We start from the raw sequence: 25,753 nt of genomic DNA on the forward strand, positions 1-25,753 counted from the left end.
TGTTCATTGACTTCAGTTCAGCATTCAACACCATCATCCCCTCCAAACTGATCTTCAAACTCAGTCAACTGGGCATCAACTCCTCCCTCTGCAACTGGATCCTGGACTTCCTAACCAACAGGCCGCAGTCTGTTAGGCTATACAACCACACCTCCTCAACCCTCACCCTGAACACCAGCGTTCCACAAGGCTGTGTGCTGAGCCCCCTCCTTTACTCCCTCTAAACCTACGACTGCACACCTGTACATGGCTCAAACACCATTGTTAAGTTTGCAGACGACACAACAGTGATTGGTCTCATCAGCAACAGCGATGAGTCGGCCTACAGGGAGGAGGTCCAGCACCTAACAGTGTGGTGCAACGACAACAACCTGGCTCTCAACACCAGGAAGACCAAAGAGCTCATTGTGGACTTCAGGAAGTCAAAAGCTGGCACACACACCCCCATCCTCATCAACGGGACTGAGGTGGAGCGAGTCACCAGCTTCAAGTTTCTGGGTGTCCACATCTCTGAGGATCTCTCCTGGACCCTCAACACCTCTACCCTGATCAAGAAGGCTCACCAGCGTCTCTTCTTCCTGAGGAGACTAAAGAAGGTCTATCTGTCTCCTCAGATCCTGGTGAACTTTTACCGCTGCACCATCGAGAGCATCCTCACCAACTGTGTCACAGTATGGTATGGCAACTGCTCTGCATCTGACCGGAAAGCACTGCAGAGGGTGGTGAAAACTGCCCAACGCATCACCGTTCCTCACTCCCCTCCATTGAGGCTGTCCAGGGCAAACGATGCTTGCGTAAGGCACGCAGCATCGTCAAGGACATTTCTCACCCCAATCATAGACTGTTCACCCCAGTCCCCTCCGGGAGGCGCTACAGGTCTCTCCGCACCCGAACCAGTAGGTTCAGAGGTAGCTTCTTCCCTGCGGCTGTCACCCTACTGAACTCGAACTCTGCACCTAGGTGACAACCTACCAACCCCTGCACCACCCCCCCCTCCCCGGACAATTGCAATTACAAACTGCTCTTACTCCATACCACTGCTCTTCTGTACATATCTGTCTATACTGTTCATAATGCACATATCCTATATTTTTCTTTAATACTACTGTTAATACACTGTACATATCTGTACATACTGTACATACCTGTTTATACTGTTCATACGGCATTCCATATTTATTCTGCTATTTACTCTAATGTTACTGTTAATACGTATACCTAGACTGCATTGCCTATACAGCTCATATGCTGCTTACACTGTTCATACTGCATCCTATTTATTCTGCTATAATGCTACTGCTAATTCATATACTGCTTACACTGCACTACTTATACTATACTGCACTATTATACTGCTCATATACTGCACTACCTGTATATACTGTTCACACTGCACTTTTCTGCTTTTTTGCACTTCTGGTTAGACGCTAACTGCATTTCGTTGTCTCTGTACTTGTACTCTGCACAATGACAATAAAGTTTAATCTAATCTAATCTAATATATGTTCATTCAGCAAACACATGCTCTCAATATAATGAACTCAAGTCATCACAACCTAAACTCAAAGAGCACACTTTTCTCCAGGTGCAAAATTGTTAACACACCAATCAGAATTGCAGGGTCAATAAATAGGGCCTAGAGGCATGTTCATGTGCTTTGGAACAGTGGATCCTAACAATGCAGAAGTTGCAAGACAACAGAGAGGACGAGGACGAGGACGACAACAACAAAGACAAGTAATCTCAGCTGAAATCCGTGCCACCCGAGTTCATCATGTGCTCATACATGGGAGGACTATGAGAGAAGCTGGACAGCTAGTGCAACCCAACCTAAGCCATTACACGGTTGCATCCATTGTCTACTTTCAGAAGGGAAAACAGGTAATTTGCCTTGTTGTTGATACATGTAATGTTGTAGTGCATATAGACTGAATCTCCACTTTGTTCTCAGTGTAGTTTTTACCACAGTAATGGATGACCATAGGAAAAATCATTTTTGTAGAACTGAGAGGCGGCCATCTATTGGAGGTAGACTTCTCACAGTGTTTTGTTTGTGGATAGTGAATTACAAGTACAAATCAAGAGGTGTTTGTTTGTGGATAGTGAATTATATTTGTGTTTTGTGTTCATGGATCATGGTACACATTTGTGAATTGTACTCCATTTATTTACGATAGTATTGGCAGTAATCTATTTCCATAGACCTGCCCCTGAGGACAGACACACCCCTACCACAAACCTGTAGTCATTTCACACTTATTTTCTGACAGATACACACCATAAATACAGGACTGAGGGTAGCATGTGGCTGTTTCTTTGGCCACCTTAATTTAAATTGTTTGATGTAAGTGTTTGTGAAAGCTTGAGTTAATCTATGACAGGGGTTCCCAAACTTTTTCACTGTGGGACCCACCAGCTGAGGTGTATTTTTGCTCAGGACCCACCATGTAACTAAAGTCAGACATGGGCAAGATTATACAGTGCATTCGGAAAGTATTCAGACCCCTTCACTTTTTCCACATTTAGTTATGTTACAGCCTTATTCTAAAATGCATTCAATTCATTTTTCCCCTCATCAATCTACACACAATACCCCATAATGACAAAGCCAAAACAGGTTTAGAAATGTTTGCTAATTTATTAAAAATAAAAAAACTGAAATATCACATTTACATAAGTATTCAGAATCCTTTACTCAGTACTTTGTTGAAGCACCTTTGGCAGCCTCAAGTCTTCTTGGGTATGACGCTACAAGCTTGGCACACCTGTATTTGGGGAGTTTCTCCCATTCTTCTCTGCAGATCCTCTCAAGCTCTGTCAGGTTGGATGGGGAGCGTCAGTGCACAGATATTTTCAGGTCTCTCCAGAGATGTTCGATCGGGTTCAAGTCCAGGCTCTGGCTGGGCCACTCAAGGACATTCAGAGACTTGTCCCGAAGCCACTACTGCGTTGTCTTGGCTGTGTGCTTGGGGTCGTTGTCCTGTTGGAAGGTGAACCTTCACCCTAGTCTGAGAACCTGCTCCAGAGTACTCAGGACTTCATCAAGGATCTCTCTGTACTTTGCTCTGTTCATCTTTCCCTCGATCCTGACTAGTCTCCCAGTCCCTGCCGCTGAAAAACATCCCCACAGCATGATGCTGCCACCACCATGCTTCACCGTAGGGATGTATTGGCCAGGTGATGAGCGGTGCCTGGTTTCCTCCAGATGTGATGCTTGGCATTCAGGCCAAAGAGTTCAATCTTGGTTTCATCAGACCAGAAAATCTTGTTTCTCATGGTCTGAGAGCCCTTTAGGTGCCTTTTGGCAAACTCCAAGCGGGCTGTCATGTGCTTTTTACTGAGGCTTCCGTCTGGCCACTCTACCATAAAGGCCTGATTGGTGGAGTGCTGCAGAGATGGTTGTCCTTCTGGAAGGTTCTCCCATCTCCACAGAGGAACTCTGGAGCTCTGTCAGAGTGACCATTGGGTTCTTGGTCACCTCCCTGACAATGGCCCTTCTCCCCCTATTGCTCAGTTTGGCCGGGCAGCCAGCTCTAGGAATTGTCTTGGTGGTTCCAAACTTCTTCTATTTAAGAATGATGGAGGCTACTGTGTTCTTGGGGACCTTCAATACCTCGACACAATCCTGTCTCGGAGGTCTATGGATAATTCCTTCGACCTCATGGCCTGGTTTTTGCTCTGACATACATTGTCAACTGTGGGACCTTCTATAGACAGGTGTGTGCCTTTCCAAATCATGTCCAATCAATTGAATTTACCACAGGTGGACTCCAATCAAGTCGTAGAAACATCTCAAGGATGATGAATGAAAACAGGATGCACCTGAGCTCAATTTCGAGTGTCATAGCAAAGGGTCTGAATACTTATCGTAAATGTGATTTTTCAGTTTTTTATTTTTAATAAATTAGCAAACATTTCTAAAAACCTGTTTTCACTTTGTCATTATGGGGTATTGTGTGTAAATTGATAAGGAAAAAAATCCATTTAATCCATTTTAGAATAAGGCTGTAACATAACAAAATGTGGAAAAAGTTAAGGGGTCTGAATACTTTCCAAATGCACTGTAAACCAGTTTTACCATCTCAACTTGGTTGTGTGTGTGTGTGTGTGTGTGTGTGTGTGTCAGCTGTCTGGTGACATTATTCAACACAAGAATTTTAAATATCTACAGTGCCTATAGAAAGTCATCATACCCTGTGAAATCTTTACCTTTTGTCACATTACACCCTGGAAATTAAAATAAATCAAATCTAACTTTTTTGAGCTGTATGTACACATTATAACCCTCATCATCAAAGTGAAAATAAAATTGTTAAACATTCTGGACAATTATTAAAAAGTAATTAGTGAAATACCTGGTTTGGTTAAGTGATCAGCCCCTGAGAGTATACCATTGTAAACTTGCTCAGGTGCAACCAATCAACTTCCAGATCAAACACCAGGCTAATTGCCCCCCACCTGACATCAATTATAGTGGTTTTGATTACTTCAGAATAAAACCAGCTGTTTCTTGAGGATTCCACTACTCGAAGTGCATGGTTCTGCAAAGAATTCACCATGGTTGAAAAAGTACTTTCAAAAGGCCTCCGGGATAAAGTTGTAGGAAGGCACAAGTTAGGTGAAGGCTACAAAAAGATTTTAAAGGCTTTAGCTATCCCTCTGAGTACCGTTCAGAGCATCATTAAGAAGTGGAAGGCGTATGGCACCACCAACACCTTGCCTAGATCAGGCCGTCCGTCCAAACTAGATGACCGAGCCAGGAGGACATTGATCAGAGAAGCTACCAAGAGGCCAACGGCAACTTTGAAGGACTTACAAGTCTTTATGGCTGGGACTGGTCTGTCTGTGCATGTGACAACAATCTCACAAGCTTTACACAAAGCTGGCCTGTATGGCAGGGTAGCAAGAAAGAAGCCTTTTCTGAAAAAGTGCCACACTCAGTCTCGTTTGTGCTATGCAAAAACGCACCTGGAAGATTCTGTTGCCATGTGGAAAAAGGTGGGCAATTGGTCAGCATTGAAGGGAAAAATGGATGCTGCCAAGTACACCCAAATTCTTGAGGACAACCTGCGTCCCTCTGCTAGACAGCTGAAGATGGGCAGGTCATTCACCTTCCAACACGACAACGATCCTAAACATACCGCTAAAAGAACAACGCAGTGGCTTAAGGATAGAAAGGTGAATGTCCTTGAGTGGCCAAGTCAGAGCCCTGACTTAAATCCGATAGAAAATCTGTGGATGGACTTGAAGAGAGCCGCTCACCACGGAATTTGACTGAACTCGAACAATTCTGCAAGGAAGAATGGGCAAATATTCTCCAATCTAGGTGTGCAAAGCTAGTAGAGACATATCCAAACAAATTGATGGCTGTAATTGCAGCAAAAGGTGGCTCTACAAAGTATTAAATCAGGGGACTGATGACTTTTCCAACCCTGTTATTCTTGTTTTTCATTTTTTATAAATTTTCAGAACTGTCGCCTTTTTTTTCATTAGTTTGATGTTGTATGGCTAAATTTGTACATAAAGCTGGAAAAAGGTTTTTTTTAATGGGTTTTGATTTCAGGCTGTACGACAAATATAGTAATTATTTCAAAGGGGTATGATGACTTTCTATAGGCACTGTATATGTCAATCAGAGGCTTGTGTCAGTCATACTGTTGAGTGTGACAATATTTGTCAATGTGTGTCAACAGAGTAAACTTAAAAACTGTAGTAAAACAAATTAAATGGTTTCTGCTTTATTTCATAAATTAGACAGGTACATTATTCTCTTGATTTCATGAATTTGTCAGACACAGCTAGTGTTCATTGTATGCATTAGTCAGGTGCAGGTCAAGGATGTGGGGATGCGGAGTGATTGGCAGCATTGTGTCATGAGGTGGGCGGAGCTTCAGCAGGAGGTGAAGCCCTTCCAGTAGAAGTTCTTGCAGCCAGCTTTGCGCTCACGTGGGGGCAGGTTGTTGGGGTTGACCACAGAGCGCTCCAGCTCCACACGCAGGTCCTCTTTGGCCCCCGCAGTGGACACCTCACTCTCCTGGGCTTCCGCCTCAGGCAAGGACAGCTGGGATAGTATGCCCTCCACCGCTCGCTTACTCCAGTCCTGCAGCGCACGCACACACACACCAGATGTAATCATTGTTTATTTTCACGTCAATTATGCACAGAGAATGAAAGTCTAGCAGTAGCACACAGAGACAGACTGATGGAAAAGTGGATGGGTAGACAGATATATGAGGAGAGTTTTGTTTTCCATCAACATATAATAGAGAGGTACAGTATATAAAAAAAAAAAATCTCTGACTTTACCACGTTTGGTAGAAAATATTTTGTTGTAAAATGGAAACATTCAAAATGTTCAAATTCAAACATGAATTTTGCACGAATCAAAATATACTGTCAATGACTTAACTCAAAGTGAGTGAATCATTAAAGTAGGTGTCAGAAAGTCGCACTCAAACATATCATTGTCGGTTAGAGGAGGAGATGGTAAAAATCTCTGTGTATGAATCTGTCTGTGTATGAATAAAAAATGTATCAGCCTCTATTTAAGTTCAGTCCCCTATTACATTTCACAACAGCTCCTTCAGTGTCATTTCTGCTCACCTGGTGCTGTGATACACAACTGTCTATGAGACAGATTACATGATGGGACACGCTCATGCCGGAAAATTACTTCACGGCCACATGGTGCTCCAGTATTGTACCTCTAGCTGCTGACGAGCGTACTCTCAATATACATAAATATGTTTGTTGTTTTTGATGAGGCACATGGTGGATTTATGTGTGATGGTGTACTAGTCATTGTGTTACAATAACTGTGATTTACAGTACCTGAATCCCATTGTGATTGGGTATCTGTTTGTCTATGAAGAGTCACTGGGTGAATTGTACTTGCCTGCTTTACTGAAAAGCACAACTTCCTCACTGTTTCAGTAGAACAGTCACTGGGGTTCTGTGGATTGTATTGTTGGTGAAAGTGTTTTTGAATTGCTATGCATGTACAATATTGCATGCTGCACTGTGTACAATACATGTACTAGTCTATACAGATCAATGCATGTTATTGTCTCACTAGCAGTGTAAGCTATCTATGTGACATGCCGATGGCAGCTCACCTGTGTGGCCATGCTGGCTGTGTGGGCTCTCTGGAGGAGTCTGTGGTGGCGAACGTCCAGGTCGGGCTGCGAGGCAGTGCCATGGCTACAGAGGGCCAGGGCCAGTCCAAGGAGTGCCAAGGCACAGTGGAGCCGGCAGAACTTCATCACCACAGAGATGGGCAGAGTTGGGCCGGGCTGAGTTGGACTGGGCTGGAACAGAGTAACAGATGAGGTGGTCTGGTTCTGGTGATGGGGGTTTTTGTGGACTCTTTTAAATCTCCTCTCAGCTCGTAACTCTGCTCCTGGGTGAGTGACAGGTGGCCTGTCAGAGGCATGTCCCACCCCCGGCTGCCCAGTGATGATGGAATGCCCTGTCATAAACCACTTAGACAGTCAGAGCTTCTCTTTGTTGAGTGATTTAGTCACAAAGGCAGCTCCTAGGCGAATTATTGATTTTAAATGGAGGCCCACAATGAAACAATTAGCCAGTATGGATTCAGCACCCACCACTAACCTAAATCAAACACAACAAGAACATGTCTGCATAATAAATGCCTTTAAAACAGGTAGCGCAAGATAAGAAAAATAAAACAAAGTGATGACATCATGGAGCACTGCATTAAAAAAGTGCATCTCCTTGTTAGCTTTCGCTAATATAAAATATGACAAAAATATTTTCAATTGTTCAGTTATTATGAAACGTCTTACCATACTGTTGCACTTGCTTAATGTGCATTTGTATGTGTGTATTGCATATTTGATTACAGACTGTGCTGCCTGAATAATACCTGACTGATAATTGTTTGTCTGAATGATATCTCTTGGAATGAAACCAAATTACTAATTTCACAGACTCAATGTTATACCAGAGGGGACCTACAGCGGGTGAAATAAATATTGAACACGTCACCATTTTTCTCAGTACATATATTTCCAAAGGTGCTATTGACATGACATTTTCACCAGATGTTGGTAACAACCCAAGTAATCCATACATACAAAGAAACCAAAAATAATAGGTTCAGAAATTAAGTTATGTGTAATAATGTGAAATGACACAGGGAAAAAGTATTGAACACATGAAAAAAGGGAGGTGCAAAAAGGCATGGAAAGCCAAGACAACAATTGAAATCTATCAGTAATTAAAAAGCAATCCAGCCCCTTGTCAGTGCAAATTAATATCAGCTGGTTCAGTCCCAACTGATGGCCTACAAAAAGGTGTCATTGCCAAGGTGTCACACAAGACACATCTCATGATGGGTAAAAGCAAAGAGCTGTCTCAAGACCTTCGCAACCTAATTGTTGCAAGACATAACGATGGCATTGGTTACAGGCGCATTTCTAAGCTTCTGAATGTTCCAGTGAGCACTGTTGGGGCCATAATACGGAAGTGGAAAGACAATCATTTCACCATAAATTTGCCTTGATCAGGTGCTCCTCGCAAGATTTCTGACAGAGGAGTGAAAAGAATAATCAGAAGAGTTGTCCAAGAGCCAAGGACCACTTGTGGAGAGCTTCAAAAAGACCTGGAATTAGCAGGTACTGTTGTCTCAAAGAAAACAGTAAGTAATGCACTCCACCGCCATGGCCTGTATGCACGCTCACCACGCAAGACTCCATTGCTGAAAAAAAAAGCATGTTGAAGCTCGTTTAAAGTTTGCTGCACAACATTTGGAAAAGCCAGTGAAATACTGGGAGAATATAGTGTGGTCAGATGAGAGCAAAATTTAACTGTTTGGATGCCATAATACACACCATGTTTGGAGGAGAAATGGCACTGCACATCACCCTAAAAACACCATACCAACAGTGAAGTTTGGAGGTGGGAACATCATGACTAAAGAACTAAAGAACTCCTTCTTTCCCACTGCCACCAGGCTCCTAAACAACCCATAGGAGATTAAGACTAATATAACCCTACTACCTCATAACCAGTTTGCATAATTGCACTGCTACGTTTGCACTGTTTATTATTATTATTGCTGCTATTCTTATTTTATGCCTTAAATTTTGCTGTCTTGTACATTTGTTTAGTATATATTGTATATTCTTTTGTATTGTATATTTTACATTGGTTGGCATTCTGCGGACAGCAAAGTAAGAATTTCGTTGTACAGGGAAACATGTTTTCTCCTGTGCCAATGATAATAAACACTTTGAATCTTGAATCTTGAATGGTGTGGGGCTGCTTTTCAGCAAATGGTACTGGCAAACTTCACATAATTGAAGGAAGGATGAATGGGCAAATTTACCGAGACATTCTTGACCAAAATCTGCTGCCATCTACCAGGATGATGAAGATGAAACGAGGGTGGACATTTCAGCAAGACAATGATCCCAAACACACAGCCAAGGAAACTCTCAATTGGTTTCAAAGAAAGAAAATAAAGCTGCTAGAATGGCCCAGCCAATCACCTGACTTAAATCCCATTGAAAATCTATGGAAAGAACTGAAGATCAAGATTCATAGAAGAGGCCCACGGAACCTTCAAGATTTGAAGACTGTTTGTGTGGAAGAATGGGCCAAAATCACACCAGAGCAATGCATGCGACTAGTTTTTCCATACAGGAGGCGTCTTGAAGCTGTCATTACCAACAAAGGCTTTTGTACAAAGTATTAAATAAATATCAGTAAGCGTGTTCAATACTTTTTCCCTGTGTCATTTCACATTATTACACAAAACTTAATTTCTGAACTTATTTGTTTTGGTTTCTTTGTATGTATGGATTACTTGGGTTGTTACCAACATCTGGTGAAAATGTCATGTCAATAGTACCTTTGGAAATATATTTACTGAGAAAAATGGTGACGTGTTCAATACTTATTTCACCCGCTGTATATGTGTGTATATATATATATATATATATATACAGTGGGGGAAATAATTATTTGATCCCCTGCTGATTTTGTTAGTTTGCCCGATTACAAAGAAATGAGCGGTCTATAATTTTTATGGTACTTTTATTTTCACAAATAGAGACAGAATATCAACAAAGAAGTCCAGAAAAAACACATTATATAAAGTTATAAATTAATTTGCATTTGATCAAAGGAAATAAGTATTTGATCCCCTACAAACCAGCAAGAATTCTGGCTCATACAGACCGGTTATATGCCCATGAGGCACACAGATTAGTCCTGTCACTTTAGGAAAAGTACTCCTAATCTCTGCTTGTTATGGGTATAAAAGACACCTGTCAATAGAATCAATCTCTTCCATTCCAACCTCTCCACCACCATGGGCAAGACCAAAGAACATTCAAAGGACATCAGGGTAAGAGTTGTAGACCTGCACAAGGCTGGAATGGGCTACAAGACCATCAGCAAGAAGCTTGGTGAGAAGGAGACAACTGTTGGTGCAATTATTAGAAAATGGAAGAAATACAAAATAACCATCAATCGCCCTCGGCCTGGAGCTCCATGCAAGATCTTGCCTCGTGGGGTAAGGATGATCATGAGAAGGGTGAGGGATCAGCCCAGAACTACACGGGAGGAGCTTGGTAATGATCTCAAGGCAGCTGGGACCACAGTCACCAAGAAAACCATTGGTAACACACTACACCGTAACGGATTGAAATCCTGCAGTGCCCGCAAGGTCCCCCTGCTCAAGAAGGCACATGTACAGGCCCATCTGAAGTTTGCCAATGAACACCTAAATGATTCAGAGAAGGCTTGGGAGAAGGTGATGTGGTCAGATGAGACCAAAATTGAACTCTTTGGCATAAATTCGACTCTTCGTGTTTGGAGGGAGAGAAATGCTGAATGCTACAATCCCAAGAACACCATCCCCACCGTCAAACACGGAGGTGGAAACATTATGCTTTGGGGTTGTTTCTCTGCTAAGGGTACAGGACGACTTCACTGCATTGAGGGGCCAATGGACGGGGCCATGTACCATAAGATCTTGGACGAGAACCTCCTTCCCTCAGCCAGAGCACTGAGGATGGGTCGTGGATGGGTCTTCCAACATGACAATGACCCAAAACATACAGCCAAGGCAACAAAGGAGTGGCTCAAGAAGAAGCACACTAAGGTCATGGAGTGGCCTAGCTAGTCTCCAGACCTTAATCCTACAGAAAATTTGTGGAGGGAGCTGAAGCTTCGAGTTGCCAAGCAAAAGCCTTGAAACCTTCAGGATTTGGAGAGGGTCTGTAAAGAGGAGTGGACCAAAATCCCTCCTGAGATGTGTGCAAACCTGGTGACCAACTATAAGAAACGTCTGACTTCTGTGCTTGCCAGCAAGGGTTTCTCCACCAAGTACTAAGTCATGTTTTGCTTGGGGATCAAATACTTATTTCCTTCGATCAAATGCAAATTAATTTATAACTTTATATAATGTGTTTTTTCTGGACTTCTTTGTTGATATTCTGTCTCTATTTGTTAAAATAAAAGTACCATAAAAATTATAGACCGCTCATTTCTTTGTAATCGGGCAAACTAACAAAATCAGCAGGGGATCAAATAATTATTTCCCCCACTGTATATATATATATATATATATATATATATATATATATATATATATATATATATATATAGGTATTATTCACAATTTTTCCTATTTTACAATATACATTTTTTTATTTTTATTATTTAACTTTTAACTTTTTTTGGTTTTAATCAACTATTAAACAACGATTCTCAATAGATTGTTCTGTTTTGTTTTTGTAGGGGAAAAAAAAAAAGAGGGGGGGGACAGGTCATCCTCACGAAGATGGATCAAAGCAGCGAATGGATCGATTTTGACGGTTTGGACATTCTACCTCAAAACCTGGCGCGTGGTTTACCGGATAGCCATCAGCCACATATTGATTCAGATTATTCGCTGAGACTAGAAGATCCGACACAGAGGAATCATGACTCAGAGGAATCACGTCTGAGTTGCAGGTAACACCACGCAACATACACTCACCGGCCACTTTATTAGGTACACCTTGCTAGTACTGGGTTGGACCCCCTTTTGTAGCCCATCTGCTTCAAGGTTCGACGTGTTGTGGGTTCAGAGATGGTCTTCTGCATACCTTGGTTGTAACGAGTGGTTTTTGAGTTACTGTTGTCTTTCTATCATCTCGAACCAGTCTGGTCATTCTCCTCTGACCTCTGGCATCAACAAGGCATTTTCGCCCAGAGAACTCCTGCTCACTGGATATTTTCTCTTTTTCGGACCATTCTCTGTAAACCCTAGAGATGGTTGTGTGTGAAAATTGCAGTAAATCAGCAGATTCTGAAATACTCACATGCTCTTGGCTAGAGTAAGGGAAGTAGCACGAAATGGCGATTTTATTCAAATTACTGTGAATTCAATGTTTACCCAAATCACATTCCAATCGCGTGCCTATCAATTGAACCCCGATCAATTTTTAGACAGTGTTGCCCACTTTTTACAAAGTCAGACGCGTGTGCTGAATGACACATCGCTTACTGTTCAGATCGTAACTCAACCCGTAGGAGGAGGTCGGCAAAGACAATTAAATTCCCTTTTAGAGTCTGAAATTATATCTAGAAAGGCACGTCATTTAATCCGCATCCCAGACTCCACAGTTTCTCCATTCCTCTGTCTGCCCACGGTTGTTGCGGGGCTGATGAATCGGGAGTTGTCACATGCACAATGTTTACAGAATGGCATAGACATGGTTACGAGCCTAGGGATAGATCCGAGGTCTAGAGAGGGTGTATCGTTCGATGAGATTCATTTATTTGAAGACCTTTTGAATATTAAAATTGTAGTATTTTACAGAGCAGAAAACGCAAGGACTTTCCAAACCTTTCAAACACATTCAGAACCCATTGAGAAAACATTCTACACGCTCCTATTAGACAAGCATTTTTATGGCGTGTTAAATGTCGAGGCCTTCTTGGGTGTTGAGAACGTGTGTCGAGCCTGTCACAAAGGATATGGCAATGCATTTAAGCATAGATGTGCTTACATGTGCAATGTTTGTCTGTCACCCGCATGTGTCCGAGGATCCACACCATTCAGTGTGCAGACTGTCTGCGTGTATATCGTTCGAACGCCTGTCTTGTTCTCCACAAAGAGCTTGGTCACTGTGCAAAAATAAAATACTGCCCGACATGCGCAAACAGTTACACAGATGTACAAAATCACAAATGCCCCGTTTCAAAGTGTAGAGGAAGTGCGATTTCAGTTCCCGGTGATTCGGTACATGATTGTTATATAACACCTCAAGGGAAGTTAAATAGAAAATACGTGTTTTACGATTTCGAATGTGAGCAAGACTCTGGGGAACATAAACCCATTCATGTACACACCATTGATTTCAAGGGGAAGGAATTGGGATTTCGGGAAAGTGATTGTGTCGCCTTAATGGTGAAAGATTTTCGTAGAAATCGATACAAGGGTTATACATTCATTGTGTATAACGCGCAAGGCTACGATGCATTTTTTATTCTCAGAAACCTGCTGGAGAATAAAATCACACCCAAATTAGTTAATCAGGGTGTAGCAATGTCCGTTCGTACACAGAGGCAGTATACCGTTAAGGGATGGTTCCCGTTTATTCATAAAGTTCAGGGTAAAATTGTTTGTTTGGCTTTCCAGCCTCCTCCCAAGTCACTCTCCACTCTCTCTCGTGTCGCCGTTCCCAGCTCACCTACTGAAATGACAAAGGCACACACATCTTAAGCACTAGCCAACGAGGCTTCATTTGCAACAGGTGTGCAACGAAACCTCGCCGACACAACCCTGGCCACGGTCCTGTAGCTCCCTCTACAGGCCGAACGCTGCATGTCCCCCCACCGCCCGACACAGGCCGGGGACACGACGGCCGACGACCTACTCCCCCCCCCCTGCACGGGAGAGGAAGTCTGCCACGACCATCTGCGCCCCCGGTCTGTGCACGACCGAAAAGTTGAAGGGCTGCAACGCGAGATACCACCGGGTGATCCTCGCGTTCACATCCTTCATGCGGTGGAGCCACTGGAGGGGGGCATGGTCAGAGTAGAGGGTGAAAGCGCGACCCAGCAGGTAGTAGCGGAGGGTGCCGACCGCCCACTTGATGGCCAGGCACTCCTTCTCCACGGTGCTGTACCGGCCCTCCCTCTCCGACAGCTTGCGGCTCAGGTACAGCACCGGCCGGTCAGCCCCCTCCACGCGCTGGGTCAGCACTGCTCCCAGCCCTCTATCCGACGCGTCCGTCTGTAGGGAGAAAGGGAGGTTAAAATCAGGCGCATACAGGACCGTTTCTCCACAAAGAGCTCCCTTAAGGGCCTCGAACGACCCCTGGCACTGGCCCGACCATTGGACCGGATCCGGGGCACCCTTCCGGGTGAGGTTCGTCAAGAGACTGGCCAGCTCTGAAAACCCTGGCACGAACTGCCGGTAATAGCCCCAGGAAGGCCCTCACCTCCTTCTTCGTCTTGGGTCGAGGAGAGGCGGCGATGGCCGCAGTCTTTTCAATCTGCGGCCGCACCTCCCCCCGACCCAAGTGGTACCCCAGATACCGGATCTCCCTCCGCGCGATCACGCACTTTTTCGGGTTGGCCGTCAGCCCCGCCTGCCTCAGGGACCGCAGAACAGCAGCCACACTCCGCACATGCTGCGCCCAGGTGTCACTGTGAATGACAATGTCATCTAGGTAGGCCGCAGCATAGGCAGAGTGCGGCCGCAGAATACGGTCCATGAGGCGCTGAAAAGTGGCTGGGGCTCCGAACAACCCGAAAGGGAGCACTGTGAACTGGAAGAGCCCGAGCGGAGTGGAGAATGTCGTTTTCTCCCGGGACACCGGCGAGAGTGGAATCTGCCAGTATCCCTTCGTGCAATCCAATGTCGTGAAGTACTTGGCCGTACCAAGCCGGTCCAAGAGCTCGTCAACCCGGGGCATCGGATAAGCATCGAACTTGGAGACCGCATTAACCCGTCTATAATCCACACAGAACCGTATAGCCCCATCTGGCTTGTTGACAAGCACGATGGGGCTACACCAATCACTGCGGGACTCCTCGACCACACCCAGCTCCAGCATGGCTTCCAACTCCCTGCACACAATGTCTCGTTTGTGCACCGGCAACCTATAGGGACGCGTGCGCACCGTTAAACCCGGCTGCGTTTCTATATGGTGGTCGATGAGCGTAGTCCGGCCGGGCAGGGGAGAGAACACGTCGGCGAACTTAGCCTGCAAATCTACAACGTCCGTGGCCTGGCTAGCAGAGAGATGGTTATCAATACCGACCGGAGTGCTAACTTTTGATTTTGGGACTTCCGGACCGAACTCCTCTCTCTCTGGAATTACTGTAGCCAGAGCAACAGTGACCACGTCGTTCCATTTTTTAAGGAGATTGACGTGATACACCTGCAAGCTATCCCCCCGGTCCGAGCGTACTACCTCATAATCCACGTCCCCCATGCGACGTGTGACCACAAACGGCCCTTGCCACTTCGCGAGTAATTTCGTGCTGGAGGTGGGTAACAGTACGAGCACCTTGTCTCCCGGTGTAAATTCTCGTAGGGTAGTTCCCCTGTCGTATAGGCGTTTCTGACGCTCCTGGGCTTGCAGCAAATGCTCGCGTGAGATAACCCCTAGGCGTGGAGCGTTGTGCACAAGTCCAGGACGTATTGGATCTCACTTTTACTGTCACTAGCCCCTTCCTCCCAATTTTCTTTAACCCTCCTATTATGTTCAAATAAAGTTACAACTTTGATGTTTCGGGTCAATTTGACCCGAGCAATGTAAACATGCAGAAAATGATTTTAACTGAAAGTCTTAACCAAGTTTCTATCTCAGCAACTTTAGGCCTTCCTACTGACCATCTTTATAGCCCAGTAAATAATACATGACTGCCCCCAACCTCCCCTTATACATCAAGTATTGATTGTATATGACTATTACGAAATATGCAAATCACTGTACTATCTCATTCATTGACCTAAAATGAAAAACAAATTATGTTTTGATGTTTGCAGGGCTTTATGTTGATATTAAATGCTCATTAAAGAGTTCAAATGCAGATTGTATGTCTTGTATATGACTGCTAGCATATCTGGTGGGGCCTGGAACCATTTTGACATTAGCTGCAGTCAGTCTACCCTGTCTTGTAACTGGGGATCCAGACCATAGGAGCTTTCCATTTTTGGATGTCATGTTAGTTCTTGGTGGTTGAGATATGACAAGGGGGTTTATTTGTGTTTGAGAAACTACAGGAGGGTCAGAATGTCCTATCTCACTGGCTTCATTCTCATCAGAGGAGGATGCTGCATAATCAGGGTCCTCCTCAACATTATCCTCTGTCTCAGACACATCCTCATCTATATCACTTCCATCCTGAAAGATCTGTGACAGAACCTCAGTTGCAGCAAATCTTTTCCTCTGTCTGGTGGTCATTTTCAAAATGTTTAGTTGAGGCACAAATGCAAAGAGAAATGGTTTAGAGGGCTGTGTGTGCAGCCCTGTGTGTGCAGCCCTTATTATAAGGTTGTCCCCATGTTGCATGAATTATCAAACTTCTCGCGGGAACTATGTTTGCCCCATCCTATATACTGCGAGAATTATCAGTGTTGTTGTGGGAACAATGTTTGCCCCACCCCACATACTGCGAGAATTATCAGAGTTCCCGCGGTTATATGTTTGCCCCACCCCCCATGCTGCGAGAATGATCAGAGTTGTTATGAGAACTGTCATAGTTGTTATGAGTCCTGTCAGATTTCTCGCGGGAAATTTGTCTTCCCTCTCTCATTACTTCTTGAATGATCAGAGATCTCGTGGGAACTGTTTTCTCCTCACAGACACACACACACACACACACACACGGATGGACACGCACACAGACAGACACACACACACACACACACACACACACAAGGAAGGACACACACACAGACACACACACACACACACACACACACACAAATGAACGTGTAGGTGCCCTCAGTATCATCCAACACAACAAAAACGAGATAGAAATCAGGGTTTTATAGAACAATAGTGCTAGGGGTCAAAATGACCCTAACACGACCGATGCGTACAAAATGTGTACAGGACATGTTTTTATTTTTTTTGGGTTAATTTCATGTTTGCCTTGTTTACAACATAAAGTTAGGAAAAGTCATAAAAAATCTAGCTGAAAAAAGTATGTTAACCATGTTTTTAGAGACAGTAAACATTGAATTGGGTCAAATTGACCCCTAACATAATAGGAGGGTTAAGAAGGTCTAGGACACCCCGGGGCTTACGCCCGTAGAGTAATTCAAACGGGGAAAACCCGGTGGAAGCTTGGGGGACTTCCCGTACCGCAAACAGCAGGGGATCTAGCCATTTATGCCAATTCCGACTATCCTCGTGTACAAACTTCCGGATCATTGACTTCAAGGTCCGATTGAACCGCTCACAAAGGCCATCAGTGGCCGGGTGGTAAACACTGGTTCGAATCGCCTTGATGTTCAACAAGCCATACAGTTCCTTGAGGGTGCGTGACATAAAATTAGTGCCCTGATCGGTGAGAATCTCTTTCGGGATTCCCACGCGGGAGATTACTTGAAACAATGCCTGCGCTACACTCTTGGCAGAGATATTGCGCAGCGGTATTGCCTCGGGGTATCGGGTGGCGTAATCTATCAAGACCAACACAAATCGATATCCCTGTGTACTCCGGTCAAATGGCCCGATAATATCCATCGCAATGCGGTCGAATGGGTTCTCGACCAATGGTAAGGGCCGCAAGGGGGCCCGTGGAATGGCCGGGGATTTACCAACTGACATTCACGACAAGAAGCGCACCACCTACGCACCTCTGCCCGAATCCCTGGCCAATAAAATCGAGCCATTATACGGTTCAGTGTTTTATCATACCCTAAATGGCCCGCCATGGGGTTGAAATGAGCCGCCTGGAAGACCATTTCGCGGCGGCTGCGGGGAACCAACAACTGGGTTACTTCCTCCTGACTATGTGAGTCACGACTCTATATAACCTGTCACTGATAATCACAAAATAGGGGTGGGCGCGCACTGTGTCTGGCCGTATCAAAGTACCATCAATTGCTATCACTTGGTCAAAGGCTGATCTTAGGGTCTCGTCACGAGACTGCTCGAGGGGGAAGTCGCCTAGCAGCGGATAGTTCGGCGGGGAAAACTCGGGGTGAGGCGCCGCCTCAGCACAGAGCACATTACACGCCTCACACCTCCCTCGCTGTCATGCACGCATCCCGGTAGCCCTCTTTACCGCTTGAGGAAACCCCTCCCAATCTACACCTAGAATCAGGGGATGCGTGAGGCGTGGGCTAACCGCCGCCTGTACACTATGTTTTTTTCCCTCATAATAAATTTCGATAGCGACCACCGGATATTCGTGAACGTCCCCATGCACACACCTCACCCACACCCTCGACGCCTTCAACAATGCCCCCGGCCGAACCAGGCGCTCCTGGATCATGGACTGCATGCAGCCCGAATCCAAGAACACCTGGTGCGTATCATGCTGTATTCTTACCGGAACACGATACGCCGCTCCTGGTCCGGGGGGAGGGCCCGGTATGTCGCCGATGCGGACGACCTGCCCCACCTCCATCGCCGGGCACTCGGCCTGCACATGGCCGTCCGCACCGCCAACACACCCCCCCTGTCGCTCGGGGTGCTACCTGTGGGGCCAGGGTTGGCTCTGGATGGGTGCGCCCCTGCCATCTCGTCCTCGGGGCGGGCGCCGGCCTTTCCCCTTCCGGTCCCTCGGCTCCTCCTGGGCGCCGGCCCCCCGCCCCCTGGCGCGGGGCCGGGGTTGGTCGTTGCGGCCCCCGCGGTGGGAGGGAGAGATGGTCCTCCGCTAATCCGACGGCGGTCTTGAGGTCCTGGGGGCGGTGGTACTGGACCCAGGCGGCGGTTCGGGCCGGGAGCCCCGTGAGGAACTGTTCCAGGACTACCCGGTACCCGACCTCCTCCGCCGAGTTGTTCTCTGGGTCCAGCCACCGCCACGCGCTGTCCCGCAGTCGCTGGGCGTAGGCGAAGGGCCGGCTCCCCTCCTCCATTGTCAGGGCCCGAAACCGACGACGGTGCTCCTCCGGTGTGAGGCCCAGGCGGTCCCGAATTGCCCGGGCCAGGGACGGGTAATCCCGTTGGGCGGCCGCTGGTAAACTGTGGGCCGCGAGCTGCGCCTCCCCTGACAGGAGGGGCAGCAGATGGTAGGCCCACTCTCCGTCCGGCCACCCCGAGATCCTCGCCGTCCCCTCGAACACTGCGAGGAACGCCTCCGGGTCGTCCAGGTCCCCCATCTTTTGTAGCTGGACCTTGGGGGGACCTTGTGCCGACCCGGTCCCCGGCGCCGGCCTGATGGCCCTGGCGAGGTCCTGGAGGAGGGCACGGTCCTCAGCCCTCGCCGCTGTCATCTCTCCCACCGCAGCCTGCTGGGTCTGTTGCAGGATAGTCTGTTGTTCGAGGATCAGCGATATCCTCGAGATTGCCGCTGCTAGCGTCTCCATTCTGTGTCCCAAGTTGGGCGCCAATGTAGCAATGTCCGTTCGTACACAGAGGCAGACGCAGTATACCGTTAAGGGATGGTTCCCGTTTATTCATAAAGTTCAGGGTAAAATTGTTTGTTTGGCTTTCCAGCCTCCTCCCAAGTCACTCTCCACTCTCTCTCGTGTCGCCGTTCCCAGCTCACCTACTGAAATGACAAAGGCACACACATCTTAAGCACTAGCCAACGAGGCTTCATTTGCAACAGGTGTGCAACGAAACCTCGCCGACACAACCCTGGCCACGGTCCTGTAGCTCCCTCTACAGGCCGAACGCTGCATGTCCCCCCACACAGGGTTTTAAACTATTTCTCATGCATGACAAATCATTTAATCAACGTTACATACATTCTCTATCATTTCTCCCGTGCCCGCTGGATCAGCTACCTGCATCGTTCGGGTTTGCAGGTGCGAAAGGGTACTTTCCATATAATTGTATTCGTCCCGATTATGTGGGCGGGTACCCACCGCCAGAGGCGTACGGGACGTGTAACATGAGCAAGGCACAACTGAAAGAGTTTAATCTCTGGTACGCAAGTGTACGTGACGGGGTGTTTGACTTTGAAATTAGTTAGTTATTGTGCTTCAGATGTGGAAATGTTACGTCAGGCTTGTCTTCTATTCAGAGAATGCGGGTGGGCGGCGTAGACCCGTTTGCGAGTATTACGCTAGCGGGTGCCAGTCGAGCCATGTTCAGAACCAACCACTTGACGGAGGAGACTTTAGCTCTAACGGGACCTGCACAGATGCGAGGATTGTTGGGGGGTGGTAACAAAGCATATAGTCACGCCTCCATTCAATGGCTGGAATATTTAGCGCACTCTACCGGTTGATGCACTCGACTGGTTGAAGGGATGGGGAAAAACAAATGGACGGATTTCATGTGGACGGCTTCTGCGCGGCGTCAGGAAATGACAGGCAGCACACGGTTTACGAGTTTTGCCGTTGTCATTTCCACGGCTGTGAAATTTCCTTTGACGGTAATGCTTTAAGCGGTATAACAGGGGAGCTTTTTTCAGTCATGAGACAGGTGTGAGCAAAAAATCACTCGACTCCGCCTATTGGGGTACATAGTGGTGACTATGTCAAAGTCTTTCTGGATTTCCCAGAAAGACTGAACCCACGTGACGCCCACTACGGAGGTCGCGTCAACACCATCACTCTGTTGCACAACACCACCGACGATGAGAAAATATTTTATAATGATTTCTGTAGCCTATACCCCTATTGTAATAAAACCAAAGTGTACCCCGTTAAGCAGCCAGAGATCATTCTGTCTGATGTTAAACCCATGGCTGAGTACTTTGGCTTTGCGCGTGTTAAATTGCTAACCCCGCAAAATGTATTCCACCCTTTGATTCCCTACTGGATCAATAAGAAATTAATGTTTGTGCTTTGCCACACATGTGCAGAGATCTTATGGCAGGGGCGTTGCTTCCATTCACATTTTTTACATTCATGGCATTTAGCAGACACCTTTATCCAAAGCAACTTACAACAAATACATTTGTTTAAGTAAGTGAATCATCTATCCATCAGTCATCATAAGAAAAAGTAATCAATGCTCAGACCAGGGGCCATTGGCAGTCACAATGCTAGAAGAAGGAAAAATCACTACTTTTTTTTAACAGGAGAGAAACTTGTAAAGGGGGATAGTGGGGATGAAGAGGTCTTTAGTAGGGACCGTTAAGATGTAGCCCGAAAAGATGGGTCTTCAATCTTCGGCAGAAGATTGGTAGTGACTCTGCAGTCATGACAGCAGTGGGAAGCTTGTTCCACCAGCGGGGCACCAGGACAGCGAAAAGCCGTGACCGGGTAGTGCGGCTGCTGCATCCACGCAGAGGCAGCGGTGCCAGACGGTCAGCCGAGGTGGAAGAGCGGAGTGATCGAGCAGGGGTTTGAGGGCTGACCATTGCTTGCAAGTAGGGAGGGGCTGTTCCCTTTGCCGCCCGGTAGGCGAGCACCAGGGTCTTGAATCTGATACGAGCTAGTGAAGGGTGGGAGCTAGTGAAGGGTGCTAGTGAAGGGTGCGTAGGAGGGGCGTGACATGGGAGAATTTGGGGAGATTGAACACCAGACGGGCGGGAGTGTTCTGGATGACCTGCAGAGGCCTGATGGTGGAGGCGGGGAGACCAGCCAAGAGTGCGTTGCAGTAGTCAAGGTGAGAGATCACAAGTGTTTGGACCAAAAGTTGTGCTGCTTCTCTGGTGAGGAATGGACGTATCCTTCTGATGTTGTAGAGGAAGAATCTACAGAAGGGTGCTGTCGCTGTGATGTTCGCCACACAGGATAAGTGGTTGTCAAGGATCACCCCAAGGTTCTTGGCTGTATGGGAGGAGGTCACAGTAGAGTTCTCGACTGTGATGGAGAAGTCTTGGAAAGGGCAGGCTTTCCCTGGGAGGAAAAGCAGCTCAGTCTTGTTAAGGTTGAGCTTGAGGTGGTGGGCTGACATCCAAGCAGAAATGTCTGCAAGACACGCAGAGACACGTGTTGCCACCTGTGAGTCAGAAGGGGGGAAAGAGAGAAAGAGTTGAGTGTCATCTGCCTAGCTGTGGTAGGAGAAACCATGTGATGAAATTACCGAGCCAAGAGATTTGGTATAGAGGGAGAACAGTAAGGGCCCTAGGACAGAGCCCTAGGTGACCCCAGTGGAGAGGGGTCGTGGAGAGGACAGCGATCCTCTCCATGTCACCTGGTAAGAGCGATCGGCCAGGTAGGATGCAAACCAGGAGAGTGCAGAGCCAGAGATGCCCAATTCTGAGAGGGTGGAGAGAAGGATCAGGTGGTTTACTGTGTCGAATGCAGCGGACAGGTCCAAAAGAATGAGAACAGAGGAGAGGGAGGAAGCTTGAGCGGAGTGGAGGGCCTCCGTGACAGCAAGGAGAGCAGTCTCAGCAGAGTGCCCAGCCTTAAAGCCCGATTGGTGAGGGTCAAGGAGGTTGTTCTGAAGGAGGTAGTGAGACAGTTGGTTAGAGACAGCACGTTCAAGGGTTTTAGATAAGAAGGAGAGAAGGAATATACCGGTCTGTAGTTATGGACAGCAGACGGGTCAAGAGTTGGTTTCTTGAGAAGAGGCTTGACTGGCTGTCTTGAAGGCAGCTGGGACAGATCCTGTGGATAGAGAGGAATTGATTAAGGTGGTATGGAACGGAAGGAGGTCATTGGAGAAGGGGGGAGGGGATAGGATCGAGGGGGCAGGTGGTTGCCCACTTGGATGTGACCAGTTTTAGAACATCATCAGGGGAGAGGGGGGAGAAATCTGATAAACCAGAGACTGGGTGTAGTGCAGTGGGTTTGGGAGGAAAGGTAGGTAGCATTGTTAGTGAGAAGTAGAGGGAAGGAGCTGCTAATGTCATTGTGGGGGGACATGCAGCATTCGGCCTGTAGAGGGAGCTACAGGACCGTGGCCGGGGTTGTGTCGGCGAGACTTTGTTGCACACCTGCTGCAAATGAAGTCTCGTCGGCGAAGGTTTAAGATGTGTGTGCTTCTGCCATTTCAGTAGCGAAGCTGGAGAAGGCGAAGTGAGCTGGGAACGGCGGCACGAGAGAGAGAGAGCGACTTATCACCGAGGCTGGAAAGCCCAAGCAGAGAGACTTATCGACGAGGCTGGAAAGCCCAAGCCGTTTGATCATTTGTTTTGGAATAAACGGGAAAGTACTTCCCTTACTGTGAACGCTGCGTCTGCCTCTGTGTCCAAGGACCTTGTTACATTGGCACCCAACCTGGGGCACAGAGCGAAGAAAAATGGAGGCGCTAGCGGCAGCGATAGCGAGGATAGCGCTCGTCCTCGAGCAGCAGACGGCCCTGCAGCAGACCCAGCAGGCGACGCTGGAGGAACTAACGGCGGCGAGGATCGCGGACAGTGCCCTCCTCCAGGACTTCACCAGGGTCGGCGGGCCGGCGCCGGGGACCGGAGCGGCACCAGGTCCCCCCAAGGTCCAGCTGCAGAAGATGGGGGACCTGGACGACCCAGAGGCGTTCCTCGCGGTGTTCGAGGGGACGGCAAGGATCTCGGGGTGGCCGCTCCGAGAGTGGGCCTACCATCTGCTGCCCCTCCTGTCAGGGGAGGCGCAGCTCGCGGCCCACAGTTTGCCGGCGGCCGCCCAACGGGATTACACGTCCCTGGCCCGGGCAATTCGGGACCGCCTGGGCCTGACACCGGAGGAACACCGGCGCCGGTTTCGGGCCCTGACAATGGAGGAGGGGTGCCGGCCCTTCGCCCAGCGGCTGGGGGACAGCGCGCATGGCGGTGGCTGGACCCCGAGAACAACTCGGCGGTGGAGGTCGGGAACCGGGTGGTAATGGAGCAGTTCATCGCGGGGCTCCTGGCCCGTACCGCCGCCTGGGTCCAGTACCACCACCCCCAGGACCTCAAGACCGCCGTGGGACTGGCCGAGGACCATCTCTCCCTCCCACCGCGGGGGCCACAACGACCAACCCCGGCCCCGCGGCAGGGGGGGGGGGGCCGACGCCCAGGAGGAGCCGAGGGAGCAGAAGGAGAGAGGCCGGCGCCCGCCCCAAGGTCGAGATGGCAGGGGCGCACCTATCCAGAACCGACCCCGGCCCCACAGGGAGCACCTCGAGCGACAGGGGGGGTGTGTTGGCGGTGCGGACGGCCGGGCCACGTGCAGGCCGAGTGTCAGGCGATGGACGTGGGACAGGTCGTCCGCATCGGCGACATACCGGGCCCTCCCCCCGGACCAGGAGCGGCGTATCGTATTCCGCCCACTCCTATTTTGCGATTATCAGCGACAGGTTATATCGAGTAAGTCGTGACTCACATAGTCAGGAGGAAGTAACCCAGTTGTTGGTTCCCCGCAGCCGCCGCGAAATGGTCTTCCAGGCGGCTCATTTCAACCCAATGGCGGGCCATCTAGGGTATGACAAAACACTGCACCGTATAATGGCTCGATTTTATTGGCCGGGGATTCGGGCAGAGGTGCGTAGGTGGTGCGCTTCCTGTCGGGAATGTCAGTTAGTAAATCCCCCGGCCATTCCACGGGCCCCCTTGCGGCCCTTACCATTGGTCGAGAACCCGTTCGACCGCATTGCGATGGATATTATCGGGCCATTTGAACGGAGCACACAGGGTTATCGATTTGTGTTGGTGTTGATAGATTACGCCACCCGATACCCCGAGGCAATACCTCTGCGCAATATCTCTGCCAGGAGTGTAGCGCAAGCATTGTTTCAAGTCATCTCCCGCGTGGGAATCCCGAAAGAGATTCTCACCGATCAGGGCACTAATTTTATGTCACGCACCCTCAAGGAACTGTATGGCTTGTTGAACATCAAGGCGATTCGAACCAGTGTTTACCACCCGGCCACTGACGGCCTTTGTGAGCGGTTCAATCGGACCTTGAAGTCAATGATCCGGAAGTTTGTCCACGAGGATAGTCGGAATTGGCATAAATGGCTAGATCCCCTGTTGTTTGCGGTGCGGGAAGTTCCCCAAGCTTCCACCGGGTTTTCCCCGTTTGAATTACTCTACGGGCGTAAGCCCCGGGGTGTCCTAGACCTGCTTAAAGAAAATTGGGAGGAAGGGTTGCGCACAAAGCTCCACGCCCTAGGGGCTATCTCACGTGAGCATTTGCTGCAAGCCCAGGAGCGTCAGAAACGCCTGTATGACAGGGGGACTACCCTACGAGAGTTTACACCGGGAGACAAGGTGCTCGTACTGTTACCCACCTCCAGCACGAAATTACTCGCGAAGTGGCAAGGGCCGTTTGTGGTCACACGTCGCATGGGGGACGTGGATTATGAGGTTGTACGCTCGGACCGGGGGGATAGCTTGCAGGTGTATCACGTCAATCTCCTAAAAAAATGGAACGACGTGGTCACTGTTGCTCTGGCTACGGTAATTCCAGAGAGAGAGGAGTTCGGTCCGGAAGTCCCAAAATCGAAAGTTAGCACTCCGGTCGATATTGATAACCATCTCTCTACTAGCCAGGCCGCGGACGTTGCAGATTTGCAGCTTAAGTTCGCTGACGTGTTCTCCCCCGTGCCCGGTCGGACTACGCTCATCGACCACCATATAGAAACGCAGCCGGGTTTAACGGTGCGCACGCGTCCCTATAGGTTGCCGGTGCACAAACGAAACGTTGTGTGCAGGGAGTTGGAAGCCATGCTGGAGCTGGGTGTGGTCGAGGAGTCCCGCAGTGATTGGTGTAGCCCCATCGTGCTTGTCAACAAGCCAGATG

At 48.1% G+C, this 25,753-nt stretch overlaps 1 protein-coding gene across 1 annotated transcript; it reads right to left on the reverse strand.

Annotated features, from left to right (window-relative positions):
- Positions 1–5,890: 5,890 nt before the first annotated feature.
- Positions 5,891–7,262, reverse strand: LOC310824311 (somatostatin-2-like; the record flags this gene model as incomplete). Its single annotated transcript, XM_083697192.1, has 2 exons — positions 5,891–6,100; positions 7,116–7,262. The coding sequence occupies 2 exons, from the start codon at positions 7,260–7,262 to the stop codon at positions 5,891–5,893; spliced, it is 357 nt and encodes a 118-aa protein (XP_083553318.1).
- Between the last annotated feature and the right edge of the window lie 18,491 nt (positions 7,263–25,753).

This window comes from Argentina silus (genome assembly GCF_951799395.1).
Source record: "Argentina silus genome assembly, chromosome: Y".
Classification (NCBI taxonomy): domain Eukaryota; kingdom Metazoa; phylum Chordata; class Actinopteri; order Argentiniformes; family Argentinidae; genus Argentina; species Argentina silus.